Source organism: Protomyctophum parallelum (assembly GCF_964188405.1).
Source record: "Protomyctophum parallelum genome assembly, chromosome: 11".
NCBI classification, from domain to species: Eukaryota; Metazoa; Chordata; class Actinopteri; order Myctophiformes; family Myctophidae; genus Protomyctophum; species Protomyctophum parallelum.
In genome coordinates, this window is record NC_139707.1 from 11171682 (window position 1) to 11193651 (window position 21970).

General features: G+C 40.6%; 1 protein-coding gene across 1 annotated transcript; it reads left to right on the forward strand.

Annotated features, from left to right (window-relative positions):
- Positions 1–3171: 3171 nt before the first annotated feature.
- LOC310866707 (C-C chemokine receptor type 3-like) lies at positions 3172–8363 on the forward strand (the record flags this gene model as incomplete). Its single annotated transcript, XM_083776414.1, has 4 exons — positions 3172–3511; positions 4078–4364; positions 5822–5947; positions 8019–8363. 4 exons carry the CDS (start codon positions 3172–3174, stop codon positions 8361–8363), a joined length of 1098 nt encoding a protein of 365 aa, XP_083632540.1.
- Between the last annotated feature and the right edge of the window lie 13607 nt (positions 8364–21970).

The window sequence follows — 21970 nt, forward strand, 5'->3', positions numbered from 1 at the left end:
GCAAATATAGTTCAGCATCAAAATCTGTGTAACCAGTAGTAACTAGCAGATCTACTGTACGAGTGTGTTGCATTGCGACAGGTTGTGAGCTTGTAGATTTGCCATGTTCACTTTTGTGTGACACATACTTGTATGATGAAGCGAGGCGTTGATTTAAAGAAACATTTGCTGGCAGGTGTGTGACTGGCACCTGATCATGGGTCGTGCAACTTTGACACTGTGTTACCGTTGTGCAAATCTTGCCTGTAAATATTAGGATATTGACTGTGATTTTGGATATTGTGCTATTGTGATGCGAGTCTGACATAAGTGTTCTCTGAAAATATAAATATCGGACCGGGAAATCGGCAGATACTCAAAATCAAATGATCAAAATCGGACCTGGGGCAAGAAAACGTGATCGGGACATCCCTAGAAATTATAGACCAGCCAAGTCTATGGACTTTTAATGTTTGTTTAGAGCCTGATTATAAATCCCCCGTCCCTATTTGTCCCTAATGTTTGTTTAGGGTAAATTAGGATGAAATTTGTGCCAGCCAAGTCTATGGACTTTTATGTTTGTTTAGAAAAGTACAGGGTACGCGTGCACACACGCATGCACGCACGCACACGCACAGAGAGAGGGAGAGAGAGAGGGGACACACACAGAGAGAGAGGGGACACACACACAGAGAGAGAGAGGGGAACCCAATAGTTCCTCTTCATCGATGACACATGTTTGACAGTAACACACTTTGACACAGTCAGCACTACCACTTCACTACACTTTAGCAGTTGCTTTTGTCATCTATAGTTGCTTTCGTCATCTCGTCGCTCAACACGGGTGAGTTTAACACAACTTTATTATCAGTACACATTCTATTTAACCTTTTTTATTGAAGGAAAATACATCTGCATAAGATATCTTCAGTGACTAATGCATTTGTTTTGTGAGAAACTTGAGATTCATAATATTGTGGATTGAGTGAATTCAATTACGTTGATTTCCTTCATGCGAATTCATGGGGCTCAATTGGTTTTTAATATAGATTCATAATTAGATAAAATAAAAACAATCTTGTACACTTGTCACAAATGATATGGAGCAGCAACCAGATTGCAACTATAACAACTAATTTCCAACAAATTATAGTACAAAATATAATGGGTAAGAAATAAAGTTATAACACATTAGGCATTAATCAATTTACGCCTGACATCGAAATAAAAAAAGTCTTCTGAAAGAATATATATTCAAAGATTTGTGCCGCATTTTCACAATTTGTCAAAATAGCAGACCTACAAGCTCGTAGCGCGCCACTCGGTGGCGTGCTATGAGCTTGTAGATCTGCTATTTCTCAATAGCTAGAGTATAACATAATGCTTAGTTAAAACACCAAAAGGGGTTAGTTAGTGCTCAGTCCACTAATTTAAAAAGAATCCAGAAGAATCACAGACAAAACGGCAACTATCATTGATTTGATTCTGGTGTCTGATACTGGTAACATTGGAAACAGTGGAGTGGACAGGCTCATGAGACAGCGATCATGAGATTATTTATTTATCGTGAAAAAGCTAAAGTACAATCCAGTTAGACTGAGAAGCCTAAAAAATGTATAATGCGGAATAATTCATTGCCTTTCTTGAAGCCTTTAAAATAGTTCAGAGTTAAACATGGAACAGATAATGTGATGAATGAGGATATTCTAATTCAGGACCATTAGAGAAATGCTAACTATGATCAAAAAAAGAGATTATTGGACATAAATTCATCCCCCCCCCCCCCCCCCTCTCTCTCTCTCTCTCTCTCTCTCTCTCTCTCTCTCTCTCTCTCTCTCTGTTTCTGGCACAACAGTGCCCCTACTGGTACTCATAGTCATACTGGTGCTCATTAACCAACACGTAGGCGGACACATAGGTACATAGGTGAACACGGACATTGCTGTTCCTTGGAGTGGTTGCACCACTCAAAAAGACAGACGATACAGCCATCAGGCACCAAATCATTACAGTGAGAGTAGACCCATGCATACTCCACTTCGATAGTTAGTTAGAATATAATAGAATTAGTTATTGTATTAGTATAATTAGTTAGTTTCACAGAATCAAATGTTTCATGGTCATGATTCACCAGGATCTTGGATGGATTGATTCTATGCTTAAAATAATGGATCACTAAGGGGGTTTCGGCTGGTTTCTAGACGGATAAAACCGGACATTATATCACTGGAATGGATCATTTTTAACCAATTCCTGATTCTCAATAACTTGGGAATAAATTCCGTCTGATTCCAATTCTCGACCCTCATCCCCACAAAAAAAAAGTAGTACCCTCACTTCACACCCGTGTGAAGTGAGGGGCGCTTTTATCATCTTACAACATCGAGGACAAAACAAACATTAAACTCTGTTCATTGTTAATGGCATTTAATGTTTGTGTTAGTGACGAAGCAAACATTAAACTCTGTTCATTGTCAATGGCGTTTTTTATCACATTAAACCTGTATATAGGAGGCGCTAGAGCCCCTCAAAAATAACCACTAAAGAAATGTGACTTGTGGTCCCAGTGTGCAAGCAAGGCCTGATAGGGGGGTAAAAAAATAAAAAAATAAGTTGTTTTGATGCTATCGTGTCTCTGTGTGGACGCCTTGTAATGTGAATCTACAACGAAAGTTGCACTAATATTTTAGAAATGGGTCAACAATACAAATTACGTTAGTTTTGTGGATTACTTTACTTTTACTGCGTGGCCCCCAGTGCCCCCCACAAAATGACCGGAACTACTTCATATTTCACCAAAACCAGAGCAGAACTCCCACCACGGGACTCGGGCAATCAATGAATACAGTTGCAACCACTATATTAATGGCAAGTATTTCATACAACTTAAGTTAAAAAAAATCTGAACTATCTCTTTAAAGTAAAAAAATGTTTAATCAAGCAAGCTGCTTTTGTGTATTTTCTACTTGGATGTGTATGCTGTTCAATTTTTATTTTATTTTAATAATTATAATTATTTTAAATTATGACGTCATGAACGGGGCCTCCCGATCCTTAAGGCCGCCCCTGCCCAGTTGTCAAGCACGGTCATGTAATACTGTATTGAAGATGAAATGAGAATGAGGGACCATTTTGTCGTCTCTATTCTTCATTAAAGAGGTCTCTCCAACAGGTCGAACCATATATCCAGCCATGGAGGACGAGGACAGCTACAATGACTTCCTCAGTCTGTTCAACTACAGCTATGACGCCACGGATGACCCGAACGCTGTGGTCGACAGGGTGGTCGTGCTCTGCTCCAAGTCCGACGTCAACCGCTTCGGCGCCACATTCATCCCGTTCTTCTACTACGTCAATTTCCTCCTCAGTTCCGTCGGCAACGGGCTGGTTCTGCTCATCATCTACAAGTTTGAGACGCTCCACACGGTGACCAACATCTTCCTCCTCAACTTGGTGGTCTCCAACCTCCTCTTCGCCTCCAGCCTTCCTTTCTGGGCCACCTACCATTCAGCCGAGTGGATCTTTGGCAGAGGTGGGTGGAGTGGAACGAGTTGGTTCTCCGAGGACTCCCAGGGAGGGGCCCTTGAGATGGGTTCCATCAGTTTTTCTCTACCCTATTTATATGGCTTAATTGAAAATAGCAGATCAACAGGTTCAGCTTTTGCTTGTCGATCTGAAAATGAATAAAAAGGTGATTGAAAACATCTACACAAGTTGTGTGAAAGAATTTGTGCAAATGTGCAAATTCAGATGGGGGTATACGTGTATTTCAATCACCAGCAAAATGTGAATGAGTGTTTTCGATGATTCTATCATTGTTCAAATGGAGTTTGAATGGGTTTGTATACGAAGGGGGCGGGGAAGCTAAATTGAATATCAAAATCTAAATTCTGAATCAAGTAACTTTAAAACTGACTGGGGTGTTCACATTAGCCTGAGTAGACGATACAATTAACTTTTTTTTTTAACTTGCAGTACATTTACATTGTATTTCATCCATAAGTAATGTTTAAGTAAATGCAACTAGTTAGTTAGTTAGTTCAGTTAATGCAACTAACTGTATGTAATTCTTGACCCACTCTGTGGTCTTTGGTGCAGCACTCTGCAAGATGGTCAGCAGTGCCTACTTCATCGGCTACTACAGCTCCATCCTCTTCCTTACACTCATGACGTTTGACCGCTATCTGGCCGTGGTGCACGCCGTGGCCGCCTCCAAGAGCAGGAGGACCACCTACGCCGTGTGTGCGTCGGCCGGAGTCTGGTGCGTCAGCGTGCTGGCCAGCCTCAAAGAGCTGCTCTTCACGAACGTACGCCACGACCAAGAACTGGGCCTGATGTGCGAGGAGACCGGATACGACGTGGAGGTCATGAACCACTGGCGTCAGGTGAGATATTCAGTATTTTAGCCGTGACGTGAGCGCCCCCTCCTGAGGTACTTCCGGGTCCTACTTTTGTGTCGCTTTTGTGTCCCCATAGAGTTATACTGTGACGCTCCGTCGGACTAAATCTGAGGCGAAAACAACCACGAAAGTCTAATTTTAACGCTTTCCTCGCAACAACAAAGCTGCGCTGCTCTCCCAAATCCATTAACCCGATATATACGATATCCATTAACCCTTAATGGCTTCCTTTCTGGCATGTATCGTGTTGGAGACATTTTTATCACGATACGATATTTATCACCATAATATTGCCCATCCCTAACTCAAGTAAAGTGAAACTACCTCACTATTGTACTTAAGTAGGCCTACAGTATTATAGTGACTGTATCAAATGACTGTAGACCAGTGGTTTTCAACCTTCTTTAATGTCAACGCCCATTATTTATTCGGCATTTGAGCCACGGACCTCCATTTGATGACATTTAGCCTCGCGGACCCAAAACTAAAGAAAGGATAACAGGCAAACGTTAATCAAAATACAAATTATTCTACATTCTCTCTAAATCTGTAGAGTTCTTGTAATTTAAGTAATGGAGATTTTTAACAAAAAACAAAAACATTATTTTATTATTTTTAACAAAATACAAAAAAATTACTGTTGAGAGTGTAAAATGAAACCAAATCGACCCAGGAATTGGTTTAATGTTGCGCTCTCAAGAGTTAAATATATAGGTCCATTGAGGTTACCAACTCCCCGTCATTTAGCTGGGGACCCCACCTGGGACCCCATCAAGGACCACTGGTGGACCCCCGGCTGGACCCCTGGTTGAAAACAGGGGGGCAGTCAGCCAGATATTTCGTGAAGCCTCATTTGAAATCGGTAGTTCATATAATGGCCTGTTGTGGCGCTGGACTGGACCCAAAAAGCCCCATAGCTCCATAGAGGCCCATGTATTTTGGCCCAACTTCACCTAGACTGTATTACCTTAATAAACATGGTCATGAATACTTTCTTCTTCCAGTCACTAGTTTAAAGTCTCATTTCTAATGTCATAATATTCTTTTTGGAAAATTATGGTCCCATTAATTAAAAAAATGACCATAAAGAAAAAAAACCATCGCGTATGTTCTGAGGGGCGTGGCTACCGTTACAGTCTATGATCGGGATTCCCCTCCCACTCGAGTCAAAATAAAAACCAACGGAGAAGAAGGGGGGAAGTCCCGCCTCGTTGTCTGGGCAGCCAATGGCCAGCTGGTCCAAAACGGAGCCAGCCAATGGCCAGCTGGTACCAAACGGATCTAGAAAGATGGCGATTTACAGTGCAGGAATAACAGGCTTCATTTTACGTCCATGTTAGACCCGGCGAACGCTTTGTCCATATTTTTTACAGTCTATGGTTGAAAACCACATTATGCTGTGGACTAGAGTAAAAGTAAATGCTCCTTTCCGCCCCCTACAGGTCAGCTATTATCAACAGTTCCTGGTCTTCTTCCTGCTGCCTTTCTTCATGTTGACGTTCTGTTACGCCAGCATCACTGTCCGCATCATCAACACCCGCATGAAGGAGAAGTGCCGCTCCATCAAGGTTTTATACATTTCTCAAATCTGTATCTCGCTTTGAGTTTGCTTTCACCAAAAAGGGAACCCCTTTTGGTGTTGGCATTAGGTTATGCTTTAGCTATTGAAAAATAGCAGATCTACAAGCTCATAGCGTGCCACCGAGTGGCGCGCCACGAGCTTGTAGGTCTGCTATTTTTGAAAAATCGAAGAACGACTGACATAGAAACATAGCTTTTTTCAGAAAACTGTCAGGATGTAGAAGACCTTTTTAGAATCTGATCTCAGGTCAAAATGGGTTAAAGGGGTGTGGTATACTTTCACCGTGTGTGTGTCAGTTTACATGAGGAGTGAAGACGAAAAAGCAGGACAAAGGTTTCTCCGGATCTTAGCGTTTATTTGGTAAAACACAAAGAGATTCCAATTCGCTACAAAGCAAGCATGTCTCAAAACGGTACACGCCAATGTCTGTTCCAACCAGCCTAGGGGAGCCAAATGTTAGACTCGTTCGAACAGCCCCGTCCACCAGAAATACAAGGTGTTATATACTTGAACACATCAGCTCTCATCCCTCCTCCCCAGTAGATGAACCAGGCACTTCCTGACTCTTTTGACCAATGAAATCTGGGCTACTCGCTTATTCATGTTTACAGAGGCGGGCCTCTCTGGCAGAGACACTGGACGTTAGTAACTTCTAACTTTGCACTAAAACAACAGATTACTACTTCAAAGATACAATGACAAATTGTAGTTACATATTGTAGTAACATAACCGGTCTTTAGATGAAACTGTGAACAACTTATAAACTGGCTAATCATACCTTAAGTATATGAAAAATGGAAACACAGGAAATGTTTAACGGAACTATAAATAAAACTGAACACTTTCTTTTAAGAGTAAAAACCAACACGGTGACGCGAAACCCTATGTTTTTATCATACCTTTTAAAGGAGACAAGTTAAACTCACTATAAATAGTTAGAGTCTCATCTTTCTATAGTAACAGATTGTTATAAAATCATTGTTTTACCCTGTGGAGTTTACAAGTACCAAATGGTAATTTCTAAAACCTCTCCCCTCCAGGAAAGAGGGCTTCAAAGGAGTTAGAAACAATGACCCTTTGTCTCCAGGTGTGATGAGACATTCTAGTGTAAACTCAAAGTGGTTTGATGAGACATTCTGGTGCCAATCGTACTTCTGGTTCATGAAATTACACAACAGGGGCTGGTTTAGTTATATTTCTGAGCGGTGCCGCCACTCCATTACGTAGCTATGTGTGTCCCTATATGTATACGTGTCCCTGTGTCTGTGCGAGCACGGAAAGCTGCAACGCGGAAACTATGTCATTTCTCGATCGTTTCGGACGCGGGAATTCGGCTCGGCCCGGGCCCCTGGGCTTGTTCCTGGGGGTCTGGATGTTCCGGGGACCCCCCAGGGACCCCCACGCGGTAACTGTCATTTCTCAAAGATTTTTTCCAAAAATAATCAAAGTACAGTACAGAGCACAGTACAGTACAGTGACTATAACAATACATATAGTTGCACCGCTCAGTTCACACAGCTGTGATTTTTATTCTATTTTTTGGGGGATGTTTGTTGTTTTAGTTTCGTTTTTGAGTGGTGCTATAGCCACATAGGGCTTGTACAGTACAGTACAGTACAGTACAGTACAGTACAGTACAGTACAGTACAGTACAGTACAGTACAGTACAGTACAGTACAGTACAGTACAGTACAGCACCACTCTCTTTAGACTGGTCTGATATTTATTGCCTTTAGGGGTATGGGGTACTCAGTGGGAAGATACAAAAAAGCTCAGAAAAATCCAGAGTGAAGACGTTTTCAGTCTTTACTGGCACAGCTAAATGACTCTGGGTTGACATATTGACAAAGACTAAAACTAAGGACATTTGTTTCATTTTTAGCTTGTTTTTGTAAACACACAAGTGTTTCAGTTAGTCCTATTTTCTTCCGTAAAGTCTCGTTTTAACCATTTTCATTTCAGTCAACTGAAATGTAAATGTCAATTATATACCCTTCGCTTCGTTGTCGTTTCAATGAAATGAATTAATTAAAAGCCGTGTGCTCCGTCCATCCAGCTCATCTTCATCATCGTCTTCACCTACTTTGCATGCTGGACGCCCTACAACAGCGTCATCCTGCTGCAGGCCATCAGAATCTCTACCACCAACAATGGCGCTGCCGAGTCGTGCTCCGCGTCCGACACGCTGGACTATTCCCTGTACGTGACGCGCAACGTGGCCTACCTCTACTGCTGCATCAGCCCGCTGTTCTACACCTTCGTGGGCAAGAAGTTCCAGAGCCACTTCAAGAGGCTGCTGGCCAGGAAGGTCCCCTGTCTACGGAGACACGTGGGCCTCAGCAGCCAGAGCAGCAGGACCACCTCACAGAGAACAACACCCCACACTGCCGCTGATTACTAGCTGGAGAGGACTCAAACGAGCGAGCGCACGCAACGCAACACACGCACGCACGCACGCACGCACGCACGCACGCACATACTTTCTTCGCATATTTAACTGTAAGCATAAAGCCAAATAATTGCCGATTGACAAGGTGCGACACATTGTGATCATCGATCTGACCTGTGGAAGCATGGACGAATCATGGCTTGTGCCAAGTGCACATGGGGTCCCTGAGCCCACGGGGTCCCTGAGCTCACGGGGTCCCTGAGCCCATGGGGTCCCTGAGCCCACGGGGTCCCTGAGCCCACGGGGGCCCTGAGCCCACGGGGGCCCTGAGCCCACGGGGGCCCTGAGCCCACGGGGGCCCTGAGCCCATGGGGGCCCTGAGCCCATGGGGTCCCTGAGCCCATGGGGTCCCTGAGCCCACGGGGGCCCTGAGCCCATGGGGGCCCTGAGCCCATGGGGTCCCTGAGCCCACGGGGGCCCTGAGCCCACGGGGTCCCTGAGCCCACGGGGGCCCTGAGCCCACGGGGGCCCTGAGCCCATGGGGTCCCTGAGCCCACGGGGGCCCTGAGCCCATGGGGTCCCTGAGCCCATGGGGGCCCTGAGCCCATGGGGTCCCTGAGCCCATGGGGTCCCTGAGCCCACGGGGTCCCTGAGCCCACGGGGGCCATGGGGGCCCTGAGCCCATGGGGTCCCTGAGCCCACGGGGTCCCTGAGCCCACGGGGGCCCTGAGCCCACGGGGGCCCTGAGCCCACGGGGGCCCTGAGCCCATGGGGGCCCTGAGCCCATGGGGTCCCTGAGCCCACGGGGGCCCTGAGCCCACGGGGGCCCTGAGCCCACGGGGGCCCTGAGCCCACGGGGTCCCTGAGCCCACGGGGGCCCTGAGCCCACGGGGGCCCTGAGCCCACGGGGGCCCTGAGCCCACGGGGGCCCTGAGCCCATGGGGTCCCTGAGCCCATGGGGTCCCTGAGCCCACGGGGGCCCTGAGCCCACGGGGGCCCTGAGCCCATGGGGGCCCTGAGCCCATGGGGTCCCTGAGCCCACGGGGTCCCTGAGCCCACGGGGGCCATGGGGGCCCTGAGCCCACGGGGGCCCTGAGCCCACGGGGGCCCTGAGCCCACGGGGGCCCTGAGCCCACGGGGTCCCTGAGCCCACGGGGGCCCTGAGCCCACGGGGTCCCTGAGCCCACGGGGGCCCTGAGCCCACGGGGGCCCTGAGCCCATGGGGGCCCTGAGCCCACGGGGGCCCTGAGCCCATGGGCCCAGGGGGGCGCCCTTGGATTCAGAATGTCTCTTTAAAGTCACGCTTCCAACAAGCTTTGAACTGAGCACATTGGACTTTCCGTTCCAGAGAAAATGGACCAAAAACATATTGAAAACGGCCACTTTAGCTGGCCACTTTAGCCGTTTTCCTGGGCATTTGTCGCCTGTTTTTCTTTACTAACGCAGGCTAGGATGGCCCATTCATTTCAAAGTAAAAAGTTCCAGCATGTGTCTCCACAGTATAAGCTGAATCATAAAAAGTGTGAGTGATTTTTTTGACGTGCCAAAATTTGCCATTGAGCCCCATTATATTATGTCTCAAATTTGAAAGCACTATATTTCTAAAACTATGAAACATTTCAAAGATTCCTTTTCAGGCAAACATGTCCTCCGTAAGATGTACCTAAATAGTTTTGAATGGGGTTGAAAGTTCCAGCATCAAAGATGGGACTTGAACCTGTGGCCTCCAGATTCCCATGCAGGCTCTTTACCCAGTGAGGCTTGTTTCCATTGTGATTCATAAACATTCAAACGTCTAGATAAACAACAGCACAACAAACGATAGACAAAGCTCCTGTTATGTTATTGTTTTGTACCAATGTTACTCAAAGGCAAATGAAGACTGTGCTGTTTCAGGTAGCTCATACTGTAGGTCAGTGAGTTAGCTCATTGCCTACATGATCTGGAGGTTGTGGGTTTAAACCCCACTCAAGTCTTTACTTTCAAGACCGATTTCTAGAAGAACAATTAAAAAACTAAAATAGCAGAATGAATTCACTGGTACCAATGGCGCAGTGGGCCAGTCAAACGGGACACCACAGGATACCTTGACGGATCAAACAACATGTTGGGTTTGTGAATAAACCATTGATGTGTGAGCATTAATTGTGTGATTATTTGATGTGCCCAAATCTGCCATTGACCCCCATTATAAATGTGAAAGTACTATATTTCTAAAACCATTAGATTCATTCAAGATTCATTTTCAGGGAAACATGTCCACCGTAAGATAAACTATATAGGTTTGAATGGGTTGAATGGGTGTAAGTATGTAGGACTAGTAGCATGCCAAAGTTTGTGCTATTGCCATTGAGAATGCATTGGGCGTTTAAAGGACAACTTTAGTTTTTTTCAACCACGGTTCATGTTTTAGGTTGTTATTAGAGAAAGTAAAAGATGAGTGTTAATTTCTTTTCGTTTGCTGCTTTCTTTAGTTTTAGGGATTTTAGCTGTTTTTTACAGGGGGGCGGGGGCATTCGAGCATGGGGCTAAATATGTATTTTTTTTACACTATGATGGCGATTTATTTATTTATTATTTACTATAGTCCTACTAGACCCCAAGAAATTACATCTGCCACAAAAGATCACAGGATCTACTGAATGTGAAGGTAGCCTACTGGGGGGAAGCCACACTGTGTGTCATAGGCTCAATATGTCGGTTTGACACATTCAGTAGATCTCGTGATCCTTTGTGGCCAGATGTAATTTCTTGGGGTCTAGTAGGACTATATTAAATAATAAAAAAATAAATTGCTAGAAAATGTTGTAAAATAATACATATTTAGCCCCATGCTCGAATGCCCCTGACCCCCTATCAAAAACAGCTAAAATCCCTAAAACGAAAGAAAGCAGCAAAATGAAACAATATTAACACTCATCTTTTACTTTCTCTAATAACATAAAACATGAACCTTGGTTGAAAAAAACTAAAGTTGTCCTTTAAGTTAAATAACTCAGAAAACACAAAACATTTCAAAGTAAAAGGTTCCAGCATGTGTCTCCACAGTAAGCTGTATAATAAAAAGTGTGAATGGAGTTTCTAGGTAAAATCGCCATTTTATTTAATTGTGTCAACTAAATCCTCATTAATGCAAACTAGATTCAACATACTCATGGTGAAAATCACGCAGTTAGCAATCATCGCGTCAGTACGTGTACAGCAACGTTTTCTACGTGCCCAGATTTTCCGATTTTCCGTTTTCCGTTTTCCGTTTCTCGATTTTCCGTTTTCTTGATATTCCGTTTTCTCGATTTTCCGATTTTCCGTTTTCTCGATTTTCCGATTTTCCGTTTCCTCGATTTTCCGATTTTCCGTTTTCTCGATTTTCCGGTTTTCTCGATTTTCCGTTTTCCGTTTCTCGATTTTCCGTTTTCTCGATTTTCCGTTTTCTCGATTTTACGTTTTTCCGTTTTCCGTTTTCCGTTTGACTTTTTTACGTTTTACGTTTATACATTTATAAGTTTTTACGTTTTACGTTTCGTTTTCCGTTTTCTCGATTTTCCGTTATCTCGATTTTCTCGATTTTCCGTTTTTACGTTTTCCGTTTTCTCGATTTTCCGTTTTCTCGATTTTCCGTTTTCTCGATTTTCTCGATTTTCCGTTTTCTCGATTTTCCGATTTTCCGTCTTCTCGATTTTCCGTTTTCTCGATTTTCTCGATTTTCCGTTTTCTCGATTTTCCGATTTTCCGTCTTCTCGATTTTCCGTTTTCTCGATTTTCCGATTTTCCCGTTTTCTCGATTTTCCGTTTTTCCGTTTTCTCGATTTTCCGATTTTCCGTTTTCTCGATTTTTTGATTTTTCGTCTCGCTTTTTCGTCTCGCTTTTTCGTCACGCTTTTTCGTCTCGCTTTTTCGTCTCGCTTTTTCATCTCGCTTTTTCGTCTCGCTTTTTCGTCACGCTTTTTCGTCTCGCTTTTTCGTCTCGCTTTTTCATCTCGCTTTTTCGTCTCGCTTTTTCGTCTCGCTTTTTCGTCTCGCTTTTTCATCTCGCTTTTTCATCTCGCTTTTTCGTCTCGCTTTTTCGTCTCGCTTTCTCGTCTCGCTTTTTCGTCTCGCTTTTTCATCTCGCTTTTTCGTCTCGCTTTCTCGTCTCGCTTTTTCATCTCGCTTTTTCGTCTCGCTTTTTCGTCTCGCTTTTTCATCTCGCTTTTTCATCTCGCTTTTTCGTCTCGCTTTTTCGTCTCGCTTTTTCGTCTCGCTTTTTCATCACGCTTTTTCATCTCGCTTTTTCGTCTCTTTCATCACGTTTTTTCATCTCGCTTTTTCGTCTCGCTTTTTCGTCACGCTTTTTCGTCTCGCTTTTTCGTCTCGCTTTTTCATCTCGCTTTTTCGTCTCGCTTTTTCGTCACGCTTTTTCGTCTCGCTTTTTCATCTCGCTTTTTCATCTCGCTTTTTCGTCTCGCTTTCTCGTCTCGCTTTTTCGTCTCGCTTTTTCATCTCGCTTTTTCGTCTCGCTTTCTCGTCTCGCTTTTTCATCTCGCTTTTTCGTCTCGCTTTTTCGTCTCGCTTTTTCATCTCGCTTTTTCGTCTCGCTTTTTCGTCTCGCTTTTTCGTCTCGCTTTTTCATCACGCTTTTTCATCTCGCTTTTTCGTCTCTTTCATCACGTTTTTTCATCTCGCTTTTTCGTCTCGCTTTTTCATCACGCTTTTTCGTCTCGCTTTTTCATCTCGCTTTTTCGTCTCGCTTTTTCGTCTCGCTTTTTCATCACGCTTTTTCATCTCGCTTTTTCGTCTCGCTTTTTCATCACGCTTTTTCATCTCGCTTTTTCGTCTCTTTCATCACGTTTTTTCATCACGTTTTTTCATCTCGCTTTTTCTTCTCGCTTTTTCATCTCGCTTTTTCGTTATATGGGTTATAGCCCATCGTTTTTTTATTTATTTTAATTTTTTTCAAATCCTCAAAAATGATGAAAAACGGCATGCTATAGTATGCGGTACGGTATGGGCTATATAGCCCATGGTCAAAAATGGGATAAAAACGTCTAAAAATAGACGTCTAAAGCAAGCCGTTTTTCATCATTTTTGAGGATTTGAAAAAAATGAAGAAAAAAAAAACGATGGGTTATAGCCCATCGTTTTTTTTTTTTTTTTCAAATCCTCAAAAATGATGAAAAACGGCGTGCTATAGTATGCCGTAAGGTATGGGCTATAGCCCATGGTCAAAAAGGGCGTTTTCCGTTTTCTCGATTTTCCGTTATCTCGATTTTCTCGATTTTCCGTTTTTCCGTTTTCCGTTTTCTCGATTTTCCGTTTTCTCGATTTTCCGATTTTCCGTTTTCTCGATTTTCTGTTTTCTCGATTTTCCGTTTTCTCGATTTTCCGTTTTCTCGATTTTCCGTTTTCTCGATTTTCCGATTTTCCGTCTTCTCGATTTTCCGTTTTCTCGATTTTCCGTTTTCTCGATTTTCTCGATTTTCTCGATTTTCCGTTTTCTCGATTTTCCGATTTTCCGTCTTCTCGATTTTCCGTTTTCTCGATTTTCCGATTTTCCCGTTTTCTCGATTTTCCGTTTTTCCGTTTTCTCGATTTTCCGATTTTCCGTTTTCTCGATTTTTTGATTTTTCGTCTCGCTTTTTCGTCTCGCTTTTTCGTCTCGCTTTTTCGTCACGCTTTTTCGTCTCGCTTTTTCGTCTCGCTTTTTCATCTCGCTTTTTCGTCTCGCTTTTTCGTCTCGCTTTTTCATCTCGCTTTTTCATCTCGCTTTTTCATCTCGCTTTTTCGTCACGCTTTTTCGTCTCGCTTTTTCGTCTCGCTTTCTCGTCTCGCTTTTTCGTCTCGCTTTTTCATCTCGCTTTTTCGTCACGCTTTTTCGTCTCGCTTTTTCGTCTCGCTTTCTCATCACGCTTTTTCATCTCGCTTTTTCGTCTCGCTTTTTCATCACGCTTTTTCATCTCGCTTTTTCGTCTCTTTCATCACGTTTTTTCATCACGTTTTTTCATCTCGCTTTTTCGTCTCGCTTTTTCATCTCGCTTTTTCATCTCGCTTTTTCGTTATATGGGTTATAGCCCATCGTTTTTTTATTTATTTTAATTTTTTTCAAATCCTCAAAAATGATGAAAAACGGCATGCTATAGTATGCGGTACGGTATGGGCTATATAGCCCATGGTCAAAAATGGGATAAAAACGTCTAAAAATAGACGTCTAAAGCAAACCGTTTTTCATCATTTTTGAGGATTTGAAAAAAATGAAGAAAAAAAAAACGATGGGTTATAGCCCATCGTTTTTTTTTTTTTTTTTCAAATCCTCAAAAATGATGAAAAACGGCGTGCTATAGTATGCCGTAAGGTATGGGCTATAGCCCATGGTCAAAAAGGGCGTTTTCCGTTTTCCGTTTTTCCGTTTTCTCGATTTTCCGTTATCTCGATTTTCTCGATTTTCCGTTTTTCCGTTTTCCGTTTTCTCGATTTTCCGTTTTCTCGATTTTCCGTTTTCTCGATTTTCTGTTTTCTCGATTTTCCGTTTTCTCGATTTTCCGTTTTCTCGATTTTCTCGATTTTCCGTTTTCTCGATTTTTTTTTTTCAAATCCTCAAAAATGATGAAAAACGGCGTGCTATAGTATGCCGTAAGGTATGGGCTATAGCCCATGGTCAAAAAGGGGTTAAAAAACGTCAAAAAATAGACGTCCTAAAAAACGTCTAAAAATAGACGTCTAAAACACGTCTATTTTTAGACGTCTATTTTTTGACGTTTTTATCCCATTTTTAGAAGCTCGTCTAATAGCCCATACTGTACGGCATACTATATAGCAAGCCGTTTTTCATCATTTTTGAGGATTTGAAACGGCGTGCTATAGTATGCCGTAAGGTATGGGCTATAGCCCATGGTCAAAAAGGGGTTAAAAAACGTCTAAAAATTCTTTCCGATTTTCCGTCTTCTCGATTTTCCGTTTTCTCGATTTTCTCGATTTTCCGTTTTCTCGATTTTCTCGATTTTCCGTTTTCTCGATTTTCCGATTTTCCGTCTTCTCGATTTTCCGTTTTCTCGATTTTCCCGTTTTCTCGATTTTCCGTTTTTCCGTTTTTCCGTTTTCTCGATTTTCCGATTTTCCGTTTTCTCGATTTTTCGATTTTTCGTCTCGCTTTTTCGTCTCGCTTTTTCGTCTCGCTTTTTCGTCACGCTTTTTCGTCTCGCTTTTTCGTCTCGCTTTTTCGTCTCGCTTTTTCATCTCGCTTTTTCATCTCGCTTTTTCATCTCGCTTTTTCGTCACGCTTTTTCGTCTCGCTTTTTCGTCTCGCTTTCTCGTCTCGCTTTTTCGTCTCGCTTTTTCGTCTCGCTTTCTCGTCTCGCTTTTTCATCTCGCTTTTTCGTCTCGCTTTTTCATCTCGCTTTTTCATCTCGCTTTTTCATCTCGCTTTTTCGTCTCGCTTTTTCGTCTCGCTTTTTCATCACGCTTTTTCATCTCGCTTTTTCGTCTCGCTTTTTCATCACGCTTTTTCATCTCGCTTTTTCGTCTCTTTCATCACGTTTTTTCATCACGTTTTTTCATCTCGCTTTTTCGTCTCGCTTTTTCATCTCGCTTTTTTTTTTTCGGCTTACGCCTTTTATTGAATTTTTAAGGGACAGATAGTAGGCTGACAGGAAACGGGAGAGAGATGGGGGGATGACATGCGGTAAAGGCCGTGTCGGGTTCGGGAGTCGAACCCGCGGCACACCGCGACTGGATCACCAGTCCGGTGCCCAGACCGTTACGCTACGGCCTGGGCCTCATCTCACTTTTTCATCTCGCTTTTTCATCTCGCTTTTTCATCTCGCTTTTTCGTTATATGGGTTATAGCCCATCGTTTTTTTTTTTTTTTTTTTTTTTTTCAAATCCTCAAAAATGATGAAAAACGGCGTGGTATAGTATGCCGTAAGGTATGGGCTATAGCCCATGGTCAAAAAGGGGTTAAAAAACGTCTAAAAATAGACGTCTAAAACACGTCTATTTTTAGACGTCAATTTTTTGACGTTTTCATCCCATTTTTAGAAGCTCGTCTAATAGCCCATACCGTACGGCATACTATAGCAAGCCGTTTTTCATCATTTTTGAGGATTTGAAACGGCGTGCTATAGTATGCCGTAAGGTATGGGCTATAGCCCATGGTCAAAAAGGGGTTAAAAAACGTCTAAAAATAGACGTCTAAAACACGTCTATTTTTAGACGTCTATTTTTTGACGTTTTTATCCCATTTTTAGAAGCTCGTCTAATAGCCCATACCGTACGGCATACTATAGCAAGCCGTTTTTCATAATTTTTATACTTGACAGGCACCATATAGGCAATAGAAAGTTTTGAAAATCAAAGCAAAGGTAATTCGAAAATGTTATTTTTGTGCTTTTGTGTTTCTCTTCTTTATATATTACTTTACTGTTGAAATGTAAAATTTACATTTCAACGAAAGGACCTGTAAAGGACAACACAAAAACTAAGGCACTGGTGTCGTACTTCTGGTTTACCGGAACGGGGTTCAACTCCCTGCAGTGCCCTGCTCAATGTGTTGTATTTACATGGTTCATTGGTCCATGGTCTCAGAGGTCATTGAGCGACACGCTATAGTGCGCGATTCTTCATCATTGTGGAGGATTTAAAAAAAGGTGAAAATCAAGGAAAAGGCCAAGGGCTATATAGTCCATGGTGTCAGACTGCATACTGGTCAAGGTAATTTATACTGGTCAAGGTCATTTATACTGATCAAGGTCATTTATACTGGTGAAGGTCATTTATACTTGTCAAGGTCATTAGTCCATGGTCTCGGAGGGCATACAATTGTATGTCGTTTTTTACGATTTCGGAGGATTTGAAAAAAAAAGGTGAAAATCGCGAAAGGCACGGAACACATACTGGTCAAGGTCATTTATACTGGTCAAGGTAGCAACTTGGACACTCAGGCACGAAGGAAGCATGAGTTCAAGTCCGTTGCTCTCCCCTTGTCCCCCATATATGGGGACTAGGTTGGTGGAGGGTGTGTAGAGCCCAGGATCACATTAGATGATTGACACAGGGGTGAAAAATGGGTTACAAAATCGTGGGATAAAAAAATATATATATATATATATACACTGGTCAAGGTCATTTATACTTGTCAAGGTCATTTATACTGGTCACGGTCATTTATACTTGTCAAGGTCATTTATACTGGTCAAGGTCATTTACTAATCTAGAATGGGGTTGGTATGTAGGACTAGTAGCATGCCAAAGTTTGTGCATAGAGAATGCATTGGGCGTTTAAGTTAAATAACTCAGAAACTATGATGAAAAACGAGGTTCTCATCCTCCGCAACACCCATTCCCATGGTCCAAAATGATGTTATGATTATGATGATTATGATGATTATGATTATTATTATTATTAGCCATAATTTTTGAGTATGGGCTATAGCCCATATCGTACGGCATACTATAGCACGCCGTTTTTCATCATTTTTGAGGATTTGAAAAAAATTCAAAAATTCAAAAAACATGGGTTATAGCCCATCGTTCTTTGAATTTTTGATTTTTTTTTTATCCACGTTTTCATCATTTTTGAGTATGGGCTATAGCCCATATCGTACGGCATACTATAGCACGCCGTTTTTCATCATTTTTGAGGATTTGAAGAAAAAAAATAAAAAAATAAAAAAACATGGGTTATAGCCCATCGTTTTTTGAATTTTAGATTTTTTTTTTATCCTCTTTTTCATCATGTTTTAGTATGGGCTATAACCCATATCGTACGGCATACTATAGCACGCCGTTTTTCATCATTTTTGAGGATTTGAAAAAAAAATCAAAAGTTCAAAAACATGGGTTATAGCCCATCGTTTTTTGAATTTTTGAAAAAAAAGTTATCCTCGTTTTTCATCATTTTTGAGTATGGGCTATAGCCCATATCGTACGGCATATTATAGCACGCCGTTTTTCATCATTTTTGAGGATTTGAAAAAAAAAATATATATCAAAAAACATGGGTTATTGCCCATCGTTTTTTGAATTTTTGATTTTTTTTTTATCCTCGTTTTTCATCATTTTTGAGTATGGGCTATAGCCCATATCGTACGGCATACTATAGCACGCCGTTTTTCATCATTTTAGAGGATTTGAAAAAAATGAAAAAATGAAAAAAACGATGGGTTATAGCCCATTGTTTTTTTGAAATTTAGATTTTTTTTTTATCCTCGTTTTTCATCATTTTGGACCATGGGCTATAGCCCATATCGTACGGCATACTATAGCACGCCGTTTTTCATCATTTTTGAGGATTTGAAAAAAATGAAAAAAACATGGGTTATAGCCCATCGTTTTTTGAATTTTTGAAAAAAAAGTTATCCTCGTTTTTCATCATTTTGGACCATGGGCTATAGCCCATATCGTACGGCATACTATAGCACGCCGTTTTTCAATATTTTTGAGGATTTGAAAAAAAAAAAAAAAATTCAAAAAACATGGGTTATAGCCCATTGTTTTTTGAATTTTTGAAAAAAAAGTTATCCTCGTTTTTCATCATTTTTGAGTATGGGCTATAGCCCATATCGTACGGCATATTATAGCACGCCGTTTTTCATCATTTTTGAGGATTTGAAAAAAAAAAAAAAAATCAAAAAACATGGGTTATTTCCCATCGTTTTTTGAATTTTTGATTTTTTTTTTATCCTCGTTTTTCATCATTTTTGAGTATGGGCTATAGCCCATATCGTACGGCATACTATAGCACGCCGTTTTTCATCATTTTTGAGGATTTGAAAAACAACAAAAAAAAATCAAAAAACATGGGTTATGGCCCATCGTGTTTTGAATTTTAGATTTTTTTTTATCCTCGTTTTTCATCATTTTGGACCATGGGCTATAGCCCATATCGTACGGCATACTATAGCACGCCGTTTTTCATCATTTTAGAGGATTTGAAAAAAATGAAAAAAACGATGGGTTATAGCCCATCGTTTTTTGAATTTTTGAAAAAAAAGTTATCCTCGTTTTTCATCATTTTGGACCATGGGCTATAGCCCATATCGTACGGCATACTATAGCACGCCGTTTTTCATCATTTTTGAGGATTTGAAAAAAATGAAAAAATGAAAAAAACGATGGGTTATAGCCCATTGTTTTTTTGAAATTTTGATTTTTTTTTATCCTCGTTTTTCATCATTTTGGACCATGGGCTATAGCCCATATCGTACGGCATACTATAGCACGCCGTTTTTCTACATTTTTGAGGATTTGAAAAAAATGAAAAAATGAAAAAAACGATGGGTTATAGCCCATTGTTTTTTTTTATTAAAAAAAAAAAAAATATCCTCGTTTTTCATCATTTTGGACCATGGGCTATAGCCCATATCGTACGGCATACTATAGCACGCCGTTTTTCATCATTTTAGAGGATTTGAAAAAAATGAAAAAATAAAAAAAACGATGGGTTATTGTTTTTTTTAATTTTTGAAAAAAAAAATTATCCTCGTTTTTCATCATTTTGGACCATGGGCTATAGCCCATATCGTACGGCATACTATAGCACGCCATTTTTCATCATTTTTGAGGATTTGAAAAAAATGAAAAAAACGATGGGTTATAGCCCATTGTTTTTTTGAAATTTAGATTTTTTTTTATCCTCGTTTTTCATCATTTTGGACCTTGGGCTATAGCCCATATCGTACGGCATACTATAGCACGCCGTTTTTCATAATTTTTGAGGATTTGAAAAAAATGAAAAAATGAAAAAAAAACGATGGGTTATTGTTTTTTTTAATTTTTGAAAAAAGAATTATCCTCGTTTTTCATCATTTTGGACCATGGGCTATAGCCCATATCGTACGGCATACTATAGCACGCCATTTTTCATCATTTTTGAGGATTTGAAAAAAATGAAAAAAACGATGGGTTTTTTTTTAATTTGATTTTTTTTTTATCCTCGTTTTTCATCATTTTGGACCATGGGCTATAGCCCATATCGTATGGCATACTATATCACGCCGTTTTTCATCATTTTTGAGGATTTGAAAAAAAAATCAAAAATTCAAAAAACATGGGTTATAGCCCATCGTTTTTTGAATTTTTGAAAAAAAAGTTATCCTCGTTTTTCATCATTTTTGAGTATGGGCTATAGCCCATATCGTACGGCATATTATAGCACGCCGTTTTTCATCATTTTTGAGGATTTGAAAAAAATAAAAAAAATCAAAAAACATGGGTTATTGCCCATCGTTTTTTGAATTTTTGATTTTTTTTTATCCTCGTTTTTCATCATTTTTGAGTATGGGCTATAGCCCATATCGTACGGCATACTATAGCACGCCGTTTTTCATCATTTTTGAGGATTTGAAAAAAAAGAAAAAAAAGAAAAAAACGATGGGTTATAGCCCATTGTTTTTTAGAATTTTTGATTTTTTTTTTTATCCTCGTTTTTCATCATTTTGGACCATGGGCTATAGCCCATATCGTATGGCATACTATATCACGCCGTTTTTCTACATTTTTGAGGATTTGAAAAAAATGAAAAAATAAAAAAAACGATGGGTTATAGCCCATTGTTTTTTTGAATTTTTGAAAAAAAAAATATCCTCGTTTTTCATCATTTTGGACCATGGGCTATAGCCCATATCGTACGGCATACTATAGCACGCCGTTTTTCATCATTTTAGAGGATTTGAAAAAAATGAAAAAATTAAAAAAACGATGGGTTATAGCCCATTGTTTTTTTGAAATTTTGAAAAAAAAATATCCTCGTTTTTCATCATTTTGGACCATGGGCTATAGCCCATATCGTACGGCATACTATAGCACGCCGTTTTTCATCATTTTTGAGGATTTGAAAAAAATGAAAAAAACGATGGGTTATAGCCCATTGTTTTTTAAATTAGATTTTTTTTTATCCTCGTTTTTCATCATTTTGGACCATGGGCTATAGCCCATATCGTATGGCATACTATATCACGCCGTTTTTCATCATTTTTGAGGATTTGAAAAAAATAAAAAAATAAAAAAAACGATGGGTTATAGCCCATTGTTTTTTTTTAATTTTGATTTTTTTTTATCCTCGTTTTTCATCATTTTGGACCATGGGCTATAGCCCATATCGTACGGCATACTATAGCACGCCGTTTTTCATCATTTTTGAGGATTTGAAAAAAATGAAAAAATGAAAAAAACGATGGGTTATAGCCCATTGTTTTTTTTTAATTTAGATTTTTTTTTTCATCCTCGTTTTTCATCATTTTGGACCATGGGCTATAGCCCATATCGTACGGCATACTATAGCACGCCGTTTTTCATAATTTTTGAGGATTTGAAAAAAAATGAAAAAAACGATGGGTTATAGCCCATTGTTTTTTTGAAATTTGATTTTTTTTTTATCCTCGTTTTTCATCATTTTTGAGTATGGGCTATAGCCCATATCGTACGGCATATTATAGCACGCCGTTTTTCATCATTTTTGAGGATTTGAAAAAAAAAAAAAAAAAAAAAAAACATGGGTTATTGCCCATCGTTTTTTGAATTTTAGATTTTTTTTTTATCCTCGTTTTTCATCATTTTTGAGTATGGGCTATAGCCCATATCGTACGGCATACTATAGCACGCCGTTTTTCATCATTTTTGAGGATTTGAAAAAAAAGAAAAAAAAGAAA